Source organism: Falco peregrinus, chromosome 19, assembly GCF_023634155.1.
Source record: "Falco peregrinus isolate bFalPer1 chromosome 19, bFalPer1.pri, whole genome shotgun sequence".
Lineage (NCBI taxonomy): Eukaryota > Metazoa > Chordata > Aves > Falconiformes > Falconidae > Falco > Falco peregrinus.
The window spans coordinates 1979965-1998661 of record NC_073740.1 but is presented as its reverse complement, the minus strand read 5'-3'; the positions used below and the strand labels follow the sequence as shown (position 1 = coordinate 1998661).

At 47.0% G+C, this 18697-nt stretch overlaps 1 protein-coding gene across 8 annotated transcripts in view; it reads right to left on the bottom strand.

Moving 5' to 3' along the window:
- The window catches only part of SCN8A (sodium voltage-gated channel alpha subunit 8), a 62212-nt gene that overhangs the window by 2806 nt on the left and 40709 nt on the right, over nucleotides 1–18697 (bottom strand). For 6 of the 8 annotated variants that reach the window (XM_055791981.1, XM_055791979.1, XM_055791978.1 and 3 more), the window contains 12 exons: nucleotides 17110–17348; nucleotides 16512–16685; nucleotides 15187–15543; nucleotides 13644–14114; nucleotides 13158–13275; nucleotides 12322–12476; nucleotides 11186–11359; nucleotides 7130–7252; nucleotides 3447–3731; nucleotides 2298–2351; nucleotides 1144–1294; nucleotides 396–487 (listed from right to left, as the gene is read on the bottom strand). In XM_055791981.1, coding sequence (XP_055647956.1) covers nucleotides 396–487; nucleotides 1144–1294; nucleotides 2298–2351; nucleotides 3447–3731; nucleotides 7130–7252; nucleotides 11186–11359; nucleotides 12322–12476; nucleotides 13158–13275; nucleotides 13644–14114; nucleotides 15187–15543; nucleotides 16512–16685; nucleotides 17110–17348 — 2393 coding nt within the window. The remainder of the gene's footprint in view (nucleotides 1–395; nucleotides 488–1143; nucleotides 1295–2297; nucleotides 2352–3446; nucleotides 3732–7129; nucleotides 7253–11185; nucleotides 11360–12321; nucleotides 12477–13157; nucleotides 13276–13643; nucleotides 14115–15186; nucleotides 15544–16511; nucleotides 16686–17109; nucleotides 17349–18697) is intronic. The other 2 variants (XM_055791983.1, XM_055791982.1) reach the window with 1 other exon arrangement.

The window sequence follows — 18697 nt, the reverse complement described above, 5'->3', positions numbered from 1 at the left end:
ACAGTTCAATCTGCTTACGGGAGAGGTAGGAAAACGCTATTATTCACCCCCCAAACATGCTACCACAACCCTACGACCAACACAAGCCGTGAGCATGGCTAATTGGCCAAGATCCTGCTCGCTAACACCGGGGGGGCTCTTGTTCTCCATCTACAGCCTCACGGCCAGACAGGGTTTTCAGATTTAAATCATTGGCTGATTTAAATGAGCCAACTGATTAACATCAACCAGGGCGTGTCAACCTCTCTCAGATGATACCGGTGTTATAACGGCGAGAACGTGGTGATGCAGAGTCCAGCACGACTTAGAACAGAGGATGCTTTTGGAGCCGAAGCTCCTCGGAAAGTCTGAACTCTGCAGGTTTTTTCCTGCCCTTCCCTTTATCACATACTCACCAGAGGTCGGGGAATGGGTTTCTGAGGCTTCTTTGAGCCCAGCTTTTTCATGGCGTTGTAGTACTTCTTTTGTTCTTCTGTCATGAAAATATCTTGACCTCCAAAGTAAAGGGGCGAAAGGAAAACTGGTTACAATCCGCTCACCCCCCAAGAAGGGAAAGGAAAAGCCTCCCAGCCTCGTCACGAGGATACCTGCCATATGGGAAGCTGGTGGCAGCTATTTTAGCCAGAAATAATGGATACTCATACCAAAGGTGTACTGATCTTCCTTTAGAAAACAAGACTCTTTTTCCTATGAAAAAAAATGGGGTTTATTGCACTACACCCCTCCCCTCTGTGATAAACAGGTAGCAGAGGTGTCGGCTGCACACGTGCAAATCCTCAGCTTGACTTATAGAGGAGAGAAGTTGTATACAACAGAGGGAGAGGCAAGGAAGACATTCCAGTCTGTTAGTAAAGGTCAAAAAAACCCCCAAGAAATACATGAAAATGTTGTCTAGGGAGAGCATCTCATCTGGCTGGCGTTTTACATGAAGCCCTGGGCTGCCTCTTGGGCTCCCTGTCCGACCAGTCTCGCGGGGCTGGGTGGGGAGCGATGTACTGGGTCCCAGTGGTTCTGCAGCCCACAGCTCTCCCAGGGGAGGCTTGTGCTCCGGGCTGATGCTCCTGAGCCCTTATCGGGGCAGAAAAAAACCCCTCAGCCCGAAGACTCAGCATCCCTCTAACAGGTCTCAGCACCCCTGCTAACCCAGAGCACTTATCTTTTTCTTTTGTTGATTGAAGTTGTCGATGATGACACCGATGAACAAGTTCAGGGTGAAAAAGGAGCCGAAGATAATGAAGATAACGAAATAGATGTACATGTAAATGTTGTCCTCGTACTTGGGTTGCTCTTCTTGCTGGATGGGAGACGAGAAAGAAAAGACATTTCAAAGACATCGTACAAATAGAGGCAGAAGGAGCTGGGTCCTTCTTGTGTTTGCAAGTGTTCCCGTGTAAGGCAGTCACGCTTTACAAAGCTGCAGTTATATATGGAAAACTGTCTCCTCACACTGTTTAAAGCAAAGCAAAAGTATATGCACGTATACAGTACGCGTACACCAAGGGGATGCTGATCTGATTTGCAGAAATACGCTACGGTTTCATACCGACTCTCGCTGTAAATTGAGGTCAGTGCCCCCCAGATATACCATAATTTGCAAATCGCAAAGGAAACGATTGTTTAAATGACGGGCACTGACAAAGCGAAGACATCATGCTTTCTTTTGAAGGGGGACTTGGAAGCCCATCAGCCGATCAAAAAGAGAAGAACGTGTTTAACGCTCTCCTGACCCAGTCATACTGCTTCTTTCCAACCCTGCGTTCAGCACAGGACAAGAAAATCCATTTAAAAATCATTTCACACAAATCCAAGAGAAGGGGGGGGGCGGGGAAATTAGAAAGCCAAAAGGAAGCGGTGGTATTTGCATGACTCCAGCATGCAAGAACAAGCAAAGTGCCTGAAGAAAGAAGCTCCAACCCAGACAGCATTTCAGAACTGGATTTAAAGCGTCGCTGAGGCTTCTATGTAGATGCTAGGTGCGTGGAGGACCTTCTGGCTAATTCCTCCCCATAATTTATTCTGATGATGAAATACCTAACTTCATTATATTCCTTTCTCCACTGCATTTCTACCCCAGAGGAGTTTCCCTGCTCCTAAAGAAGGGACCAGAAGAATCCTGCCCTTTTGGGCATTTTCTTCAGCATCTTTTAACGTATCACACTAACACAGCAAACGAAACCATCACAGCGTTCGAAGACATAATAGATAAGCGTGGTTCTACTGGTTTTACTCTTGATTTTTACCAAAGAAAAACAGCGGAGTGAAATAGGGGGAGGTGAGTGTGTGGGCATGTACTTTACCTTTCTGGAATCCACTGCTGCATACATGATGTCCATCCAGCCCTTGAAAGTAGCCTGGCAAAGAAAACACATGTTCTCTTAGAATTCATCCACAGGAGAAGAACAAGGATGAAGTGAAGGGTTCCCTGGCCCTCTCCGTCACCCTGTATACTGAACTCTTTTCATTTTATCTACATGAAATAAATCAAGCTGGAGAAGCAGGTCCATAAAGCTCAACAAGGTCAAGCGCAAGGTCCTGCACCTGGGTGGGAGCAACCCCCAGTACAGGTTGGGGGATGAAGGGACGGAGAGCAGCCCCACCCAGAAGGACCCAGGGGTGCTGGTGGGTGAGATGCTGGGCAGGAGCCAGCAACGGTGCCGAAGCCCCGGCGGGGTCGTGGGCTGCAGCCAAAGCAGCACAGCCAGCAGGTCGAGGGGGGTGGGGATCCTGCCCCACTCTGCTGAGATCCCACCGATGGTCACCGTGTCCAGCTCCGGGGTCCCCAGCACGGGAAGGACACGGGCCAGAGGCCACAGAAGGATGGGAGGGATGGAAGCCCTCTCCGAGGAGGACAGGCTGGGACAGTTGGGGCTGCTCAGCCTGGAGAAGAGAAGGCTCCGGGGAGACCTTCTGGCAGCTTTTCAATACTTGGAGCTTTCCAAGAAAGATGGGGACAGACATTTTAGCAGGGCCTGCTGCGATAAGACAAGGGGTAATGAGTTTTCAATTAAAAGAGAGGAGATTGACACTAGATAGAAGGAAGAAATATTTTACGAGGAGGATGGTGAGGCACAGGTTGCCCAGCAAGGCTGTGGATGCCCAGTCTGTGGAAACGTTCAAGGCCAGGTGGGACGGGGCTCATCCAGTTGGGGATGTCCCTGCTGAAGGCAGGGGGTTGGACTGGATGACCACGGGAGGTCCCTTCCAACCCAACCCAAGCTAGGATTCTACAATAAAATGAATCTCAACAGCGTTACTGCTGTCTCACGGAGCACGGGAGACCCCAACTAGGCAAAGGGGTAACACATAAACCGACAGTTTTATTGCAAACCCAAACCCAAGTGGGATTAAGGGGATGCTGTACATCAGGGGGAGAGGGAAGCAGTCAAAATACATTAGAATAAACTTGTATTTACCAATACTAGGGAGACAGTGAAAGCAAAACTTACAACTTGCAGAAGAGCTAGATATCCTGCCCCAACGTTGTCAAAGTTAATTTTCACGTTCTTCCATCGAATCTCAGTGGAGTTGGGTGGCATCAGCGCTTCGCAGTCTGTTTTGTTGTTAACAACTTCTATTTCGAAGCGCTCCTCAGCTGTTTCATTAAAGCAGTAATGATATTTCCCGGCAAACAGGTTAACCCCCATAATGCTGAAAATCAGCCAGAAGATAAGGCAGACCAACAAGACATTCATAATGGAAGGGATAGCGCCAACCAAGGCGTTGACAACCACCTGTGTTGGAAGGGGTGGGAAAAAGTTTCAGTATAAAACACGAGGCAGGAGACAGCAAGCATCAATACAGCTGGTTTTGGGGGTGGGGGGGTAGGGGGGAACAGGAGGTAAGGCCACTGACAGACGTGTGGCGTTTACTCCACGCAGAAGTTGGCAGTGAACTTAGTCCAAGTGGTTTAAAAACCCCAATATTCTGCTCCAAAGCCACCTACCGAAGCTCTGTTTGGAAAATAAACCGGGCCAGGTCGTTCGGTTGACGGGGGTTGATTTTGGATTGTTACTTCTTCGGTTAAACAGCAATTATTTGAAAGAATTTTAGTTGCCGAAAGGAAGGGAGGGAGTTACTGAGTGAGGCTCAGACCCTCTTCTCGGTACCAACCAGGCTCCTAGCTACAATTTTTCGCAGAGCCAAGTCTGAGGACACTTTTTTTTGTTTATGGATTCAATGGGTGTTATCAGCCGGTGGCCCTCACGGCCATTCCCCACCTTCAAACAAGGCTGTGACACTCAGCAGCCTGCCTCCTGCTCCCCCACCCCGAGGTCCCCAGCAAGGGGGGACACAGGACCAAGCCCGGTGTTGCTCCGGTAAGACTAAGCAGTGAATCGCTGTAAACATCCGAGACTGTATTCGTGACTAAGCAAGGCCGACCACGTTGTCTCAGGCAGACAGCGGAGCATGCAGCTAGGCAGGCTCAAGAAGACAGCAAAGCCATGTTCCTTCCTCCAAACTGCAGCAAACGCAGGGGGAAGCCACGAGGGGGTTTGTCCGAGCTCGTTATCTTCCACCGCCTCCTAATTTTACCCTTTAGTAGTTGGGGAGCGCCGTGTCCCTCAGCATCCCTGGCCAACGCGTGGCACAATGTAAGCTATCAGGCTTTTAAGGGAGTTAGGTCAGCAGGACATTCAGTCTTTTATGATGAGCTCCTAATTTAGGTTCCTTTAATAGAGGAACAGAACCTAAAGTGGTTTTACCCCTTAGTTTTGAAAGGGTAACTCAATTACACAGCCATCCTCAAGCAGTAGCACCTGAGCCACCACTGGTCCTGGCCACCACCCAGCCTCCCCTCTCTCCTCTGGATGCGACCAGGGTCTCCAGGCTGGGCTCCGCAGCCAGCACTGGTCCTCCCCCACCAAGGCAAACTAAGACGACGGCGATCTAGGCAGCAAGCAGCATTGCAACAACCCTTAAACGACATCGTGACTTCATCACTAATACCCAGAGAGGCAGAACATAAAGCCCTATGGCTCAGAGCCAAGCCCTCCAGGACAGGCTCTGGTCAAAATGCCTTTGCTTTCACTCTCCCCTCCCCCAAATCGCACGTCCTGCTGCCGGTCGTCGCCACGACCCCCGTTGGGTTTAAGACCCGTTGGGTTTATCAAGAGGCTGGTTTGGTCCAGCCCAGCAGGGAAGCGAGAGATGCGTCGCACCCACCTGGAAGATTGTGATTGGTAACAGCGTCCAAAAAGATGCGAGCGAAGGAACATGGCTTTTGTGCGCAGACCGACACCAACGCATGCACGCGTGATAGCAAAACTGTCGAACCTCCTGGGTAATTTAAGAGCAAAGCAAGCTCTTGAAAAATGCAGATTACTATGGAGTAGAGAAAAGCAAAGAACTACATTTTACGTTTCCTTTGCAAAGGCATTTCAAATCGCTTATTCTCTGGCTGGGCAGAATTGGTTTGGGCACCTGGGGCAGCAACACTTGCCTTCAAGTCAAACCAAAGAGAAAATAATTGGGTTTGGATAGTGAAGAGGGCTGCAGTCAGAACTATTGATTTTTCTGGGGTGAAATTCCCCCGTCTTTAAGCATGGGGATTGCCTGACTGTGCGTTAGAAACCACAACTTCTCTCCAGCATGGCTTAAAAATAGCTTTTTGTATCTACAGGCTTGGTAGCTCGGGCTTTTCCTTTGCGCTCACGCTCTCGGGCAGGACCTGAACCCAGCCCAGCAAAAGCTCCAGCTTGGCATCCACGGAAAAGTTTTCATCCTTTGTGCCTGTATTAGAGAATAAAGTTTGGGATTAAGCTAACGGCCACAAAGCAGTAATGGCAGGGGGAAAACACTAGGGAGGAAACAACCCTCTGCGGATTTGTTACCATTATTATTATTTATTCCTATCGTTTCCTATGGAATTTGAGGATTCCCGATCAGCTCGGTGCCTCCCTTGCGCTCTACTTTGCGCTCAGTTAAATTCAAAAGAGATCAGAAGGATCCAGGTGGAATTATCAGAAGGATCCAGGTGGAACTGCTCCAGTCAGATCCTGGAGTAAAACTACAGATGCTATTCCCTTCCCTTTTTTTTTTTAAAAAAAATATGGTTTTTATCTCTCCTGTTATCTCTAATGGTGAGCTAACTGGGTTTTAGCACAAAAGACCTACATGGTTGTCCTAAGAGCAACTGGGAAACCCATGGATACAACACACCCTGTACGGAAACATACCATTTTTTGGCATGTTCTTCTATGACCACTTCAATCCCAAATGGGAAAAAGGCACTGAAATACGGAATATGAAGTGGCAAAGCAGCGAGATGCTGCAATACTAATTTCAAATCCCCGAGAGATTGGCGCTGCCTACCAATTTGAGGAAAGCTGGTTAAGTTCAATGCTTTGCTTGTGCTTCGTTGCTAGTTCCACAGTGACAGGACAGGGGACCATAAAGCGTGGGAAAAGGGAGGGAGTGGAAAGGAAAAGCTTCACTATCAGACAAGGCTTCCAGTCACCACTAGACTGGACCGAGAACAACAAGGTGCAACAAGAGGAATTAAACCAAAGCCTTTTTTTTTTTTTTTTTTTTTTTTGCAAACAGCCGAGCTCCCCGCCAGTCCCTTCCTGATGGCCTGAGTGATCCCAGAAAGGAAGCAGCCTTTCACCCCCTTGCAGGCAGACTGCATTTTAAAAAAACCCCTCAGATTAAAAAAAAAAAAAAAAAAAAAAAAAAAAAAAGTGTCTTTCAATCCAATTCCACCAGCGGCCAACACCTAGAGGGGCCGGAGACACTGAGGTGGTTCAAATTCTGCTTCTTTGCACCTGGTGATTCTCCCTAGATCAAAAAAAAAATAAAAGTTACAGCTCAGAAGCCCCCTCGGATGCTATAGAGGTAAAAGCCAGGCTAAATGAGAACAGCCAAGTGTTAACATCGTCTACAAATGGCATGTGGTTTGGGCCAGTAATTAATGTAATGAGGCAGCTTAATGCATCTCCCTTTCTTAAGAGGGGAGGGTGCAGCGGTGGGCAGGGTGAGGGGACATCCACAGTAGAGGTGATCGAGTCAGCAGCTGCATCATGATTCTGTTTGGAATTTTTCTTTCCACCAGTTTTGATCAGTTCTAGCATGCTTAAAAAAATACCGCTCCACAGGCATGCAGAAGGATCAGCTGCTAATGGCATCTTACCCTCATCCCCTCAAATCGGGACAACGCTCTTAAAGGCCTCAAAGCTCTTAGTGTCCTAAGGGACTTTATGGCACCTAGTTCCGAGTAGCCCAGGGCATTAGCTATAAGGCTGACTAAAGAGACCTACACAGAAAATAGAAAAAAAAAAAAAAAAAAAAAAAAAAAAGAAGAAAAAGAAAAAAAAAAAGAAAGAAAAAAAGGAAAAAAAAAAAAAAGAAAAAAAAGGTTCCAGACTGTTAGAATGATTCCCCTAGCACTGATTGCCCAGCGGCCCCCATAATAAATACCGAAGACATGCCACCAGCTGCCTACTTCACTTGACTGAAACGACCTGGAAGGAAATAATGTGGTTGAGAAAGGCGTAAGAAAAGAACAGAGGGGAAAGATAAGTGAGAGAGAGGCAGAGACACACAGACGGAGAAGGGGTCTGTCGGCAGGAAGAGCCCAAACGATGACAAAAACCTTACCCTCGCCCTTTCCTGTCTGCAGGATCCCAGCGGCTCCCATTAAATTTAAGCCCGACAAATTTTAAAGGGACCTATGAGAAAGAATACAGATAAATACACACACTGCACAACCTGCACCCAACTTGTCCCGCCAGCTGCCGGTGCTGCTTCCTCCATGGCGATGGCCTTCGGGGATGGGACTCATGCCTGACTTGGCCAATATCATTTGGAAAAAAAAAAAAAAAAAAAAAAAAAAAAAGGGAATGCTGCCCAGGCAGCCCATGCCAACTTTTACCCCCCATGAATCCCCAGGGATTGGGGAGAGTAAAGTCTCCTGCGCTTCTTTTTGTGCCGCCTTGGAGTTGCAGCGGCGTTCGTGAGCATCCTGGGGGGAGGATGAGGATGGGTAGAGCCCACCTCAGGGATGAGCTGCCCAGGCTCCGACCCCAAACCTCCGGCACAGCTGGGAACAGCTCGTTTCCATCCATTGTCCAACACTGACCACAAAGACAACCTGTTTTCTGTAGCAGCCTGGCATCAGAGTTAGGCTCTACGCTGGGGAACGACCAAATATCCTCAACCGACCGCTCCCGAGGGCGGCTCAGCATCCCGCAGGATTAAGCCCTGCATTAGCAAGAGCCTGAAAGCGTGGGGCCAGCTCTACTTTTTGACCTGGCACATATATTTAGGGCAGCAGCCCGTTCCCCACGTGAGCCAAGGGACAACTCTTTCGATTAGCTCAGTCGTGACTTGGCCATACGTAAATAGTATCTACAGACACCATCTCATCGGCATCCCACTATCTTCCATTTTTGCCTAGCATCACGTTACAGACACAGATAAGAAACAGATACATCAACCCTTTTTAAAGGAAAAAAAAAAAAAAAAAAAGACATCAATATACAGCAACAAATAGAAAAACATGAGACCTCCTCCTACAACAGTTTTAAAACGGTCCCTAAAAAGGGACTTTTTAGCTTAGGAAGTGTCCTATTCTGAGAACTATTTATCATCATTCTTTTAACAAAAGGGATAGTAAGATAATAAGTGGAAATTCATTATAGTGACGATTCTTACTCCACACATATTCCAGGGAAATTTCAAGACCAGATTTCCAACGGGTGGGGAAAACTTCAGCCATTTCATCTCATCTGACCGTTGGTGCACGTGGCTTCACGCATTTTCTCTCTTCCTATCTGTCCCCAAAATAAGCGGCCACAACATATGGCAACTGGGGTTTTCCACCTGGTTTTCCCATTTGAAAATGACACTGATAAAAAACACGCTGGGGGTGGCCCAAAGGCTTACAATGAAGCTTTTGAGAAGCAAAATCAGCCTACTCGGGACAGGAGTGAGCCCGTAGGAACACCAGCACGTTAAAAGTCCTGGTCCCGAATTTCAGAATAGGGGTGGGATTTGGAGGTTGGGGGCTATCAGATCCATAGAGAAATACAGAATATAGGAAATCCATACAGAAATATCCTGTAAATATAATACAGGGGACAGGCTTCACTGAGTCCTCACTTCTAGGGCTTCTTCCCCTTGGGATAACGCCTCGCTCCCGAGGAGGAAACCAAGCCAACGGCAGGAACCCCGCTAAAGGCTGGTTTAGCTTTCGTGGGGTCTGGTCGGTATTATTCCCTCGGGACACTCCGACAGAAGACACAGCAGGCAGCGATGGCAGACAAAAGGAATTGCAGATTGACTGAAAAGCAGAAGCTTTCATTATTACCCAGCAAAAGAGTTTGTCTTCACAAATACACCCAGCAAGCTTGGGGAATCAGAGGAGGAGGAGGGTTATTTGACAATGCTAGCAAACCTGAAAAATAATATTCAAGAGCGTTGTTATGATGCAAAGGTTTTATTCGCTGTTAGTTACGGCTGCCACCCTGGCTCCACATTCATTAAAAACCCCGTCATGGACAGGTACAGGGCACGATGCGTAGCTGGGATCTTGTCGGGTAATATTTTGCCATCTCAAATTCACATTTCCCATTTTTTGTAGACCAAAACGTGCCCACTGCCTTGTCTACGACACCAAGTGAAAAGAGAAATTTCACCTAAAGCGCTGGGAATTCAGGATCCCTCTACTTGTTCACTCCCTGTCAATGTGTTACCGGACTGGGATGCTCCTTAAGTTTTACTCCACCAGCAGCCAGATACAAGATGAAAATGAAATTTGTACCACATCTGCCAATTTGTCCCCAGCAGCTGGAATTCAACTGGCAACATGAGGCGTAAGGACTGGGTTTGTGCTCAGCTGCCGGTTGTTTTTTTACTATGGGACCCCCCAAAATTTCATTTGCCAAATGAGTGCCTCAAAGCAGTGCAGAAGAGACGGTATCTCGTGTTAGTTTCCACTTGTACTTCAACTTCAGGCAGTGAAAGAGATGCGGGGTTATTTTCAGAAGTTACTACTTCAAGAGGTGTGTTAAAAGGAAAAGTGTTAAGAGGATCAGTGAGGACTTTTTTTTTACATATATAAAATATTCAAAATTTCAGGTTTCCACAGGAAATGTAGACATTTTGAGTCACTTCTGCCCCTGAATTCCAAGCATAGTTCCTCCACCTACTCAGAAATATTTCCAGAGTGATAATGTCACTGAACAGCAACTTGGCATAACTGAATCATATTCAAAACGTTCCAAGTGAGAAGCTTGGAAAAAAAAAAAAAAGATTTTTTTTTTTTTTTATACTTGCTCTTGGGGCATTCACTAAGGATACTGATTCACAACTGGATGCGATGAAACGTTTTAAAAGAATCCAAGCCCTTGAGGTTCTAAAGTTCTCTTTTTTTGCAATTCTTTGGACTTCAAGTCCTATCAAATTCCATCATTTTCTGCCACTTTGGACAGCATACACTCCAATTATTTTAAACGCCCCTGCTGTGCTTTCACAGCCAAATTTACTGCCAACACTTCTCTCTATTGGCTTTTTGTAATTCTCAAATTTATTCTCTGCAGGGAAATTGTGGGGCAATCATGTGCTGAGCTGCCCGCAGCCAGCCCTTCCCTTGCTCACGCTACGATCCCTTATCAACAAGCCGCCTCCGCCGGTGGATACTGTCCTGCCTTTCCTCTTTTTAACGGAAGAAAGATGACATTAGAACTTCATTTTGCATAATAAATTCCCAGACTGTCCCAAATCCAGAACGGACCTCGTTAGGTGGTCGAACGGGAAGGTTTCGCCTGCTTCATCGTCCCCCATTGTTAATAACACAAGCAAAGGATTAAAGAGGGTGTCACCGAGGAACGCCGCCTCTGCACAAGTTCTCCACTAGCTCAACATGCCGGTGGGCCTCTTAGAAATGGAATTTTCAGCGGAGCAAAAGGGTCAAGGGCTGGAAAACCCTCCTTGTCTCTGCAGGCTCCTTAAGGATCTGCAGGGCAGAAATTCCAGAGCTGCATAGGAAACACCAGCGATACTCAACAGGCTCAAGGGTTTCATCCTCATCTGGGAAACTCGAGATATCTGGGATTGGCTCCTCATTAAATATATGATTCAGTTAGGACAATTCTCAGGAGAAAGCGTTACACCCAGCATCCTTCTAACTGACTTTTTTTTTTTTTTTTTTTTCTCCAACCAGAAGTAAGAAGGAGAGGATACATACGGCCACAATGAGGAAATCCAGCCAGCACCAGGCGTTGGTGAAGAACTTGACGAATCCATAAGCGCACCACTTCAGCAACATCTCCAGGATGAAAATGTACGTGAATACCTTGTCCGCATACTCCAGGATGGTCCGGATGGTTTTTCTCTGCTCTATGTAAATATCCTCAAAAGCCTGGGAAACAACCAGGTACGCGCATCATTACATCAGGTTTATTCCACAGCTCAACATCGTTATCCAGGAGCTTATTCAAACAATACTGAGCAGTGGAATTTCTTATATTATATATAATAATAAACATATTCTTACACAGTGCATCTTTGCTCTAGTAGTTGCAACACTGCAACGCCAAACGAATGAATTAAAAAAAAAAACCACCACCAAAAAAAAGGAAAGTCCTGAATAAATCACACAAGAACTTCTCTGCCTTTTAGGGATCTGACACAAGCTTTTATATCTAAAATGATACCAGTTCAGCAACTGGTCTCGCTACGGTCCCACAGAGGCAGGCTTTCTCCACAGCTCCGCACATCCAAAAGGGCTGAGCTCATCAGCAATCAGACCGTTAAATTACTACGAAAGCTGTGCACGTAAAGAAAACCAGGCTACCACCATGGGATACGAGCTGTTGTGGACTTGGGTCCTAAAATTCATGAGTAACATGTGCTTGAAGCTGTCCGTCGTGTCACCCCACCTGCTAAACACCATACTGTGCCAAAACAAACCAGGGTGAAGATGATCTGTATCTATGGAACACCGCGAGGTCAAGAAGCTCTGCAAACGAGGGATAGCGAAGAAAGGGAAAGATAAATATTTGTGTTCGGTAATGTGAAAAATGAGGCACAGATACAGGCTGACTTTGTCCAAAATCCTCACGTTTCCAGCCCAGCTACGACAGTAGCACTGACTAGATGCACCACATCAATCAGAACCCGGATCTGCAGGCTTTCAGCCTTCACTCTGAATTTCAACTACATCAAAATCACGAATAAAGGCTTTCGTACAGCACCTACCACAACAGATGCCTGTTTTCCAGGCAAGACCCATCATCGCTCGCTTTTTCACCCAATTTCCTACCCACAGCTTTCCCCTAGCCCACCCCCACCGGGCTACGCGTACTCCTCTATTTTACTCACCAGAGCCCCGCTGCTCAGTAGGATCATAAAGATGATGAAGGTCTCAAACCAATTATGTTCCACAATCAGAAAACAAGTCTTCCTCAAGGTCCACCAAGACTTCCCCAGCCCTTCCTCAATATTGACCTGACAACATTTACAGCGCTGCATACAACCTGGAACGGGGACAGGGCACAAAGGAGCGTGAGCGCCTAATTTATTAGGGAGCACGATTTCGTCTAAGCCCATCAAAATTGTCACGGTCTACAAGCAGTTTTAATGCTAACAACGTTAGACACGTTGAGTTTCAGTTAAAACTTTCGCGTTCTTGAGGATATTATAATTCTTTCGCCACTTCTGTACCTGGCCACCTGAATTAACATCAATTTGTGAACAGATTAAGCTCGTTCTATTTGGTGAGGTATCCACGCACATGACGGCAGACAAATGGAAAACTTGCTGATAAAATAACCTTGAACCATTTAAAATATCTTTGCCATGGGAATACCTGTAATGGATCAGTCACCGAAAGACACTGAGGCCAGCGACAGAAGGGAAAAAAAACAAACAACCTGACCAGAAGCCAGATTCTTCTGCTTCTGAGGACTCAAGGCATCAGTTGTACAAAAGACCAACTTGCCCTTCCTATAGGTCATCTACACCCTTGGGATGGCAAAGCCTTCGTTTTGCAAATTCTTCTGAACCGCTTCACACAACGCAGCACCCAAGAAAGGTCCGGGAACCAGCGGAGGGTCAGCCCCGATCCAGACTGAGATCCAACCACAAGGGAAGCTTAGGGCAAACATGTCCCCAAAACATCTCGGAGGCTCCTTTCCACGCTCAGAGTCCCACCTTACCTTCTGTGAAGCAAGCATCTGGGTCCAGGTACTCCTCCGGCGCCTCCACGGGGACTTCTTCCACTTCAGGCTTTATATCAATGGTGCTACCTTCGGAGGAGCTGGTATCATCAAGTTTCTTGAACAGAAAAGAAAACCCAATCCAATCTGTAATTCATTCCCAACAAGTATCCAACGTCACGGTGACTTGGCAATTCGTTCACCCGATTTACTGTTGTGGAAGTTGTTTCCTCACTCCACCTCGTCAGGATCCTGACCCAGCTTACAGGTTGACAGGACAGTCCATATTAAGTATTTATATTATATATATAAGTATCTGTGGGTGCCCACAGAGCAACCAGCACAAGAAAAACTCCTCCTGAGCGCAAAGACAACGTAATATAAAGAGTTTTGTGCTGGATCCACCCCGTTCTCCCTCCCAAGATGCTTCCAGGCACTCACACGAGGGGCAAATGACTCAAATGAATTTTTAGCATCTCATCCTACCTCTTTGCTGCCGTCAGGATCCGTATCGCTGCTAAAATCTTCTGTGTTGAGATTTTCAAAATCTGATTCCCCTACAGCAATAGGCACCCGGACAGTGAGATTGGGGTTGTTGATGAAGGACATGTGATCTTCATCTATTATGTACTTCTCCACGCTGCTCCCAATGCCACTCGTCGTACCGTTGCCGTTCTTCTGATAATCAATGTCTCTGTTGATATCAGCCCCTGTATGGTTAGCGATGCAGTTCACCTTCTTGTCGTACAACTCATCCAAAGGTTTGACCTCATCTGCCTCCCGCTGCTTGAAATGAGCCTGCATGAACTCCCGCACCTTCGCCTTGGTCCAGGCGATGCCCTTCTTGATGCGGATCACAGAAATCTGCAGGTTGTTCATCTCCCCGTCATCATCTGTCGCTGCCAAGTTGTCGGCGCTGAAGGAGCTCAGCAGCAAGGCCAAGAAGAGGTTCAGCACCTGAAAGAGAAGAGGTCACACTTGGCAGAGCCGACGCACACGGGTTGGATTCCCAAAGCCCAACATGAGTCTTTAGCCGCGTTAGCAGGCTGCAGAGCTACGCCAGCAACCGCCACGCTGAGAACCAGCTCTGCCACCCCACCGAGGCACACAGGACCCAAGGAACGAGACATGGATCCTGCCACGTGTTCCGTGAGCCCCACGCAGTGCCCAGCTGCGCCGGGGGCTCGGCGCGGGCACAAGGGTCCCTGCCACGGAGCCCCGTGCAGGATCCACACCGCCCATATTTGAAGAGCGGGATTTACGCAGCAGTCAGCAAAGGGATTTAAATTCAGCCTTATCAGTTTAATCCCACCCCTGGCTCAAAGGAAACGAGCCAGATCCAGGCATTTTAGGTGTCCATGCCCGGCTTCGCTCCCTTGCTCCCACCTGGCCACTGACCCCAAGACTTTATTTTGTCAAAATCCCCCTCGGCGAGACGAGTCCTCTCAGACAGAGCTCCCACCACTGCTCCGAAGGCATGCAACCGTCCGCGCTACTTCGTTCTTGCTTCCATTTCCCTCCGTCAGACTTTTTCTTCATAGAATTTAGAGACCAGAAGGAACCATCATGCTCCAGCCTAACCTCCCACACAGCGGGCCAAATCCTGCACACAACCGTACCTCCTGATTGAGCCAGCGGGAAGATCTGAGAAGAAACTTCCAACCTCGTTTTAACGCTTCGGGACCTGCCCCTGCGTACTGAATTATTTCCTCTCTTGGCTTTGGAAAACCAGGTTTTGCTTCTTTTAAGCTTCTTTTACTCCCTTGGGCAAGGTGGGGGTTGGACCCCTTCAACTGGGGGGTTCATACCTCCAGCGTGTATTGCAAAGCGCTTGGATGCTTTCTTTGTGGGCAATCGTTTAAGGCCTTAATCAAGCCAAGCACATCGTTAATACCATGCTACCCGAGCCAACAGGCCATGAAGGAGCCCAAGAGACTCACAAGTCATTAACTCCCTAGCCCTGCAGTCTCCCCACCTTCTACCCAACCCAGAGGCAACCAATAAAGACCATCAGTAACCATTTACTGACCACTAAATTTCCGATGACCATGACCATCATGAAGACAATCAAGCACATGGCCTGTCCTGCTACTTCCATACAATCCCACATGGTCTCAATCCATTCCCCACACAACACACGGAAGACAATAAGGAAGGAGTGGAAGAAATCGTGCATGTGCCAGCGGGGTAGCTCACAGTCCGGATTGATCTTGCAGACACACTCCTTGTAGCTTTTGCCGAAAAGCTGCATGCCCACCACGGCGAAGATGAACACGATGATGGCTAGCACCAAGGTCAAGTTCCCCAAAGCACCCACTGAGTTACCGATGATTTTTATCAGCATGTTCAGAGTGGGCCAGGACTTGGCCAGTTTGAAGACTCTCAGCTACCAAAGAAACCAAACAAACCCAAAAAAACAAAAACAGAGCAGAGAAATGACAATTTAATTTCATCTTAAAGAGGAAAATCAGGCAGAACTTTACGTAAACAGCAACCATCTCGCATTTTACGTAAACATAAGCCCATGCTTCTGCTACCAAAGTCAGCGGGAGCAGGGAACCCTTAACTTCTCTCTGAATTTGGTAAAAAAAATCCTGTATTTTGTACTTAGTTATCCCCACACACACAGTGATCTCCCTTTACAAGGGAAAAGCACGGAGCTTCCACCTCGCTTTGCAAACTTTGCAATGTTAAGGAAGACAGAAGAGTTATCTGAAGGCTGTGTGTCACAAAAAATTACTTTTTGCTTCCCCGAATCCTTCTCATCTTCCCCTGGGAAGGATTTGTTTTCCTGGCGCATCCAGAACACACAATCAAAATCTGTTTTCCAGAGGATCTCACTTTGGAGACAGACTTTCTGAAGCTGGATATAAGCGGGAGCTTCTCATTACTGTGCTCCTTGGAAAATCCAACCTCGGTTGTGGTTCTCTGCACCCAAAAATCCAACCCTGAGGTTTTTTGTAATTTCATTTTCAGAAGTTTAACCATTGACAGCACAAGTTAAAGCACACGAAGGCTGGAAGTATCCAGCGCCTTTGTGACAGTGTAACATACAACCTACCAAATGTGACCACATGAAATCAGAGGTGTGTTCTGATGTGGTCCATCTCCACCTCTACGAAGAACAACAAAACACCTCCCAAGTTCTCCTCCGCTGCCTAAACGCAACGAGCCATCGCTCAGATCTCATGAACAGCAGTTGTCAAGTAAGAAGAGACCTCAAAAATGACTCTATTCCACCTCCATCCTCCCCCAAACCAGAAAACAACTGGTGGTTTTTGTCTTTTCTTATGCAAAAAGCTTTCTAGTGGCTCCAAGAGAGTAACATGCAAAAAGAACTGGAATATGGAATACCAATCGGAAAGATCGCAGCACAGAAAGTCCTTCCACATCTGCTAGACTCAGTTCCATTAAACTGAGGGAGACAATAAATCCATCAAAGATGTTCCACCCTTCCTGGAAATAATAGTAGGGATCCATGGCAATGAGCTTCAGGAACATTTCAGCTGTGAAAATTCCCGTGAAAACCTGGAGCGGTGAGGAGAGAGACAAAGGACAGGTAAAGAGTCGCTTTGGTTCAAGTTCTGATGTTCAGGTTCAATATCCAACCCCATCATTTGTCACAGCAACTCAAACGCGCAGCCTCCGCAACGCCACGTGCTCGGCTGCAGTAGTTGTTGCTCCTCCGATGCAGCACAAACACCACTGACCTACTCAGGCATACCAGGAATTAAATATTTTGGAATTTTAAGGAATTAAATAAGGAATTTAAGAATTCTGACCAGAGAAGCGCACCCTTAGCAAACATCTCTGAGTTGACACAGAGCAACGTGGCAAGCTCACACCACTCTGTGTCCTCTAGAACCAGTTTTTTCAGCCTAAATCTTCCTTAACTAGCAATGTATCCCAGTAGGAGCAGATGTGTAAGGAATATTTACCAATAGTATCTTACCAGATTTCCAACGGAGAGCACGTGCTCAAACTCCGGGGTCATTGGGTGGTGCTCCATGGCCATGAACAAAGTGTTCAGCACGATACAGATGGTGATGGCCAAGTCAACAAAAGGATCCATGACAATTAAGTTCACGATCTCCTTCAGCTTCATCCAGTAAGGGTGGCATTCCCAGATCAAAAACGTGTTGGCGAATTTGTACCAGCAAGGGGGACACTTCCTCTGGGATTCTTCCAGCTCTACAGTGACAAAACAAAACAGCAGCAGCGTTGAGTCTTCACCTCTATGGCCACTGGATGTGTCTTGACAGCCGGCACGGCTAAAATACCTCCCCGTCACAAACACCTCCCTGCTTGCACCAAAATTCAGTATTTTGGGGCCAAAGGTGTGTTTTTCCACACGCACACACAACGCCCAAACCAGAAGAACTCCGGGACGCTTGGCAATAGCGAAGACCAAGAGTTACTAAGCCCAGAACCTTACGACCGTGGCCAACCGTGTGGGTTGCCACAATGGAAGAGTTGGGTCAAGTTGACTGCACGAGGTCACCAGGAAGAGCAGTTCCAACCCTGTGCAACAGCCCTGCCTGGCTCTTATGATTCAGTGCCAATTATTTTAAACGAAGGGATTTATTTAACCCAGAACCCATCAAGGTAAAATGGTTTAAATCCAAGTTACAGATCCTGAACTGTCTTTGGTGCCAGTTTTTAAAATAACTTAAATGAATTCTGCGCTGAATGCAGACGCAGTCTAAAAGAGGAAATACATGACATAATGCTGCAAAGGATTTTAAACAGGAATAACCCGATTAAGACTAACCACATCCATCTACAGAAAACAAACGCAATGCCGCGTCCATTATTTTTTTTGTACACTGGCTTATTTCAAGCGCTTAGGGCAAAAAAAAAAAAAAAAAAAAAATATCAGGAGTTTCCCCCCCTCTATTCTTTGACTTGCAATGGTTCCATTGAGGATATACAGCTGTTCAGGCTGAAGTTTTATTCTTCCTGAGTAGGGAAAGGACCGCTGCGCTCTTTTTCTCATTGGTTCTCTGGTTGCTTAGTATTTAGTTGCCTTGGAATTTCTAAAGTTAAAAAAGAGGGCCGTAGCACTGTAGCCTGTAGGCGTTTGTGTGGGAGGGAAGCAGCAGCAGAACCTTGCTCTGTTTCTAAGTATATTTAGTTTTCATACAATTTTATTGCAGGAGACAGCAGGAATTTGAGATCATCAACCTCATACGGCTGCTGTTCAGAAATTTTTGCTGGCTCTTGCATAACAAGAGTTGGAAATCTCATCTCCATGTGCTGTCCGTTTCAGAATTGCTGTCATCCCGCTGTCCCTTTCTCTTTTGACAGCTGTCACACTGCAGCTCTCAGCACAGCTCCCATCCTTTGCTCCCACGGCTCGTAAGCAAAGGGGGGTCCCTGCGGTCCTTGGGAGAAGGCAGGAGCCAGAACACCTGCACCAGGCAGCGCCTTACTCCCATCATCCCTGCACCGCATACTCATCGTTGTAAAAGTACAGCTCTCCGCTGCCTTCACCTCTGTATCTACGTAATTCAGGCGCAAAACCAAGTGAAATAAAGTCT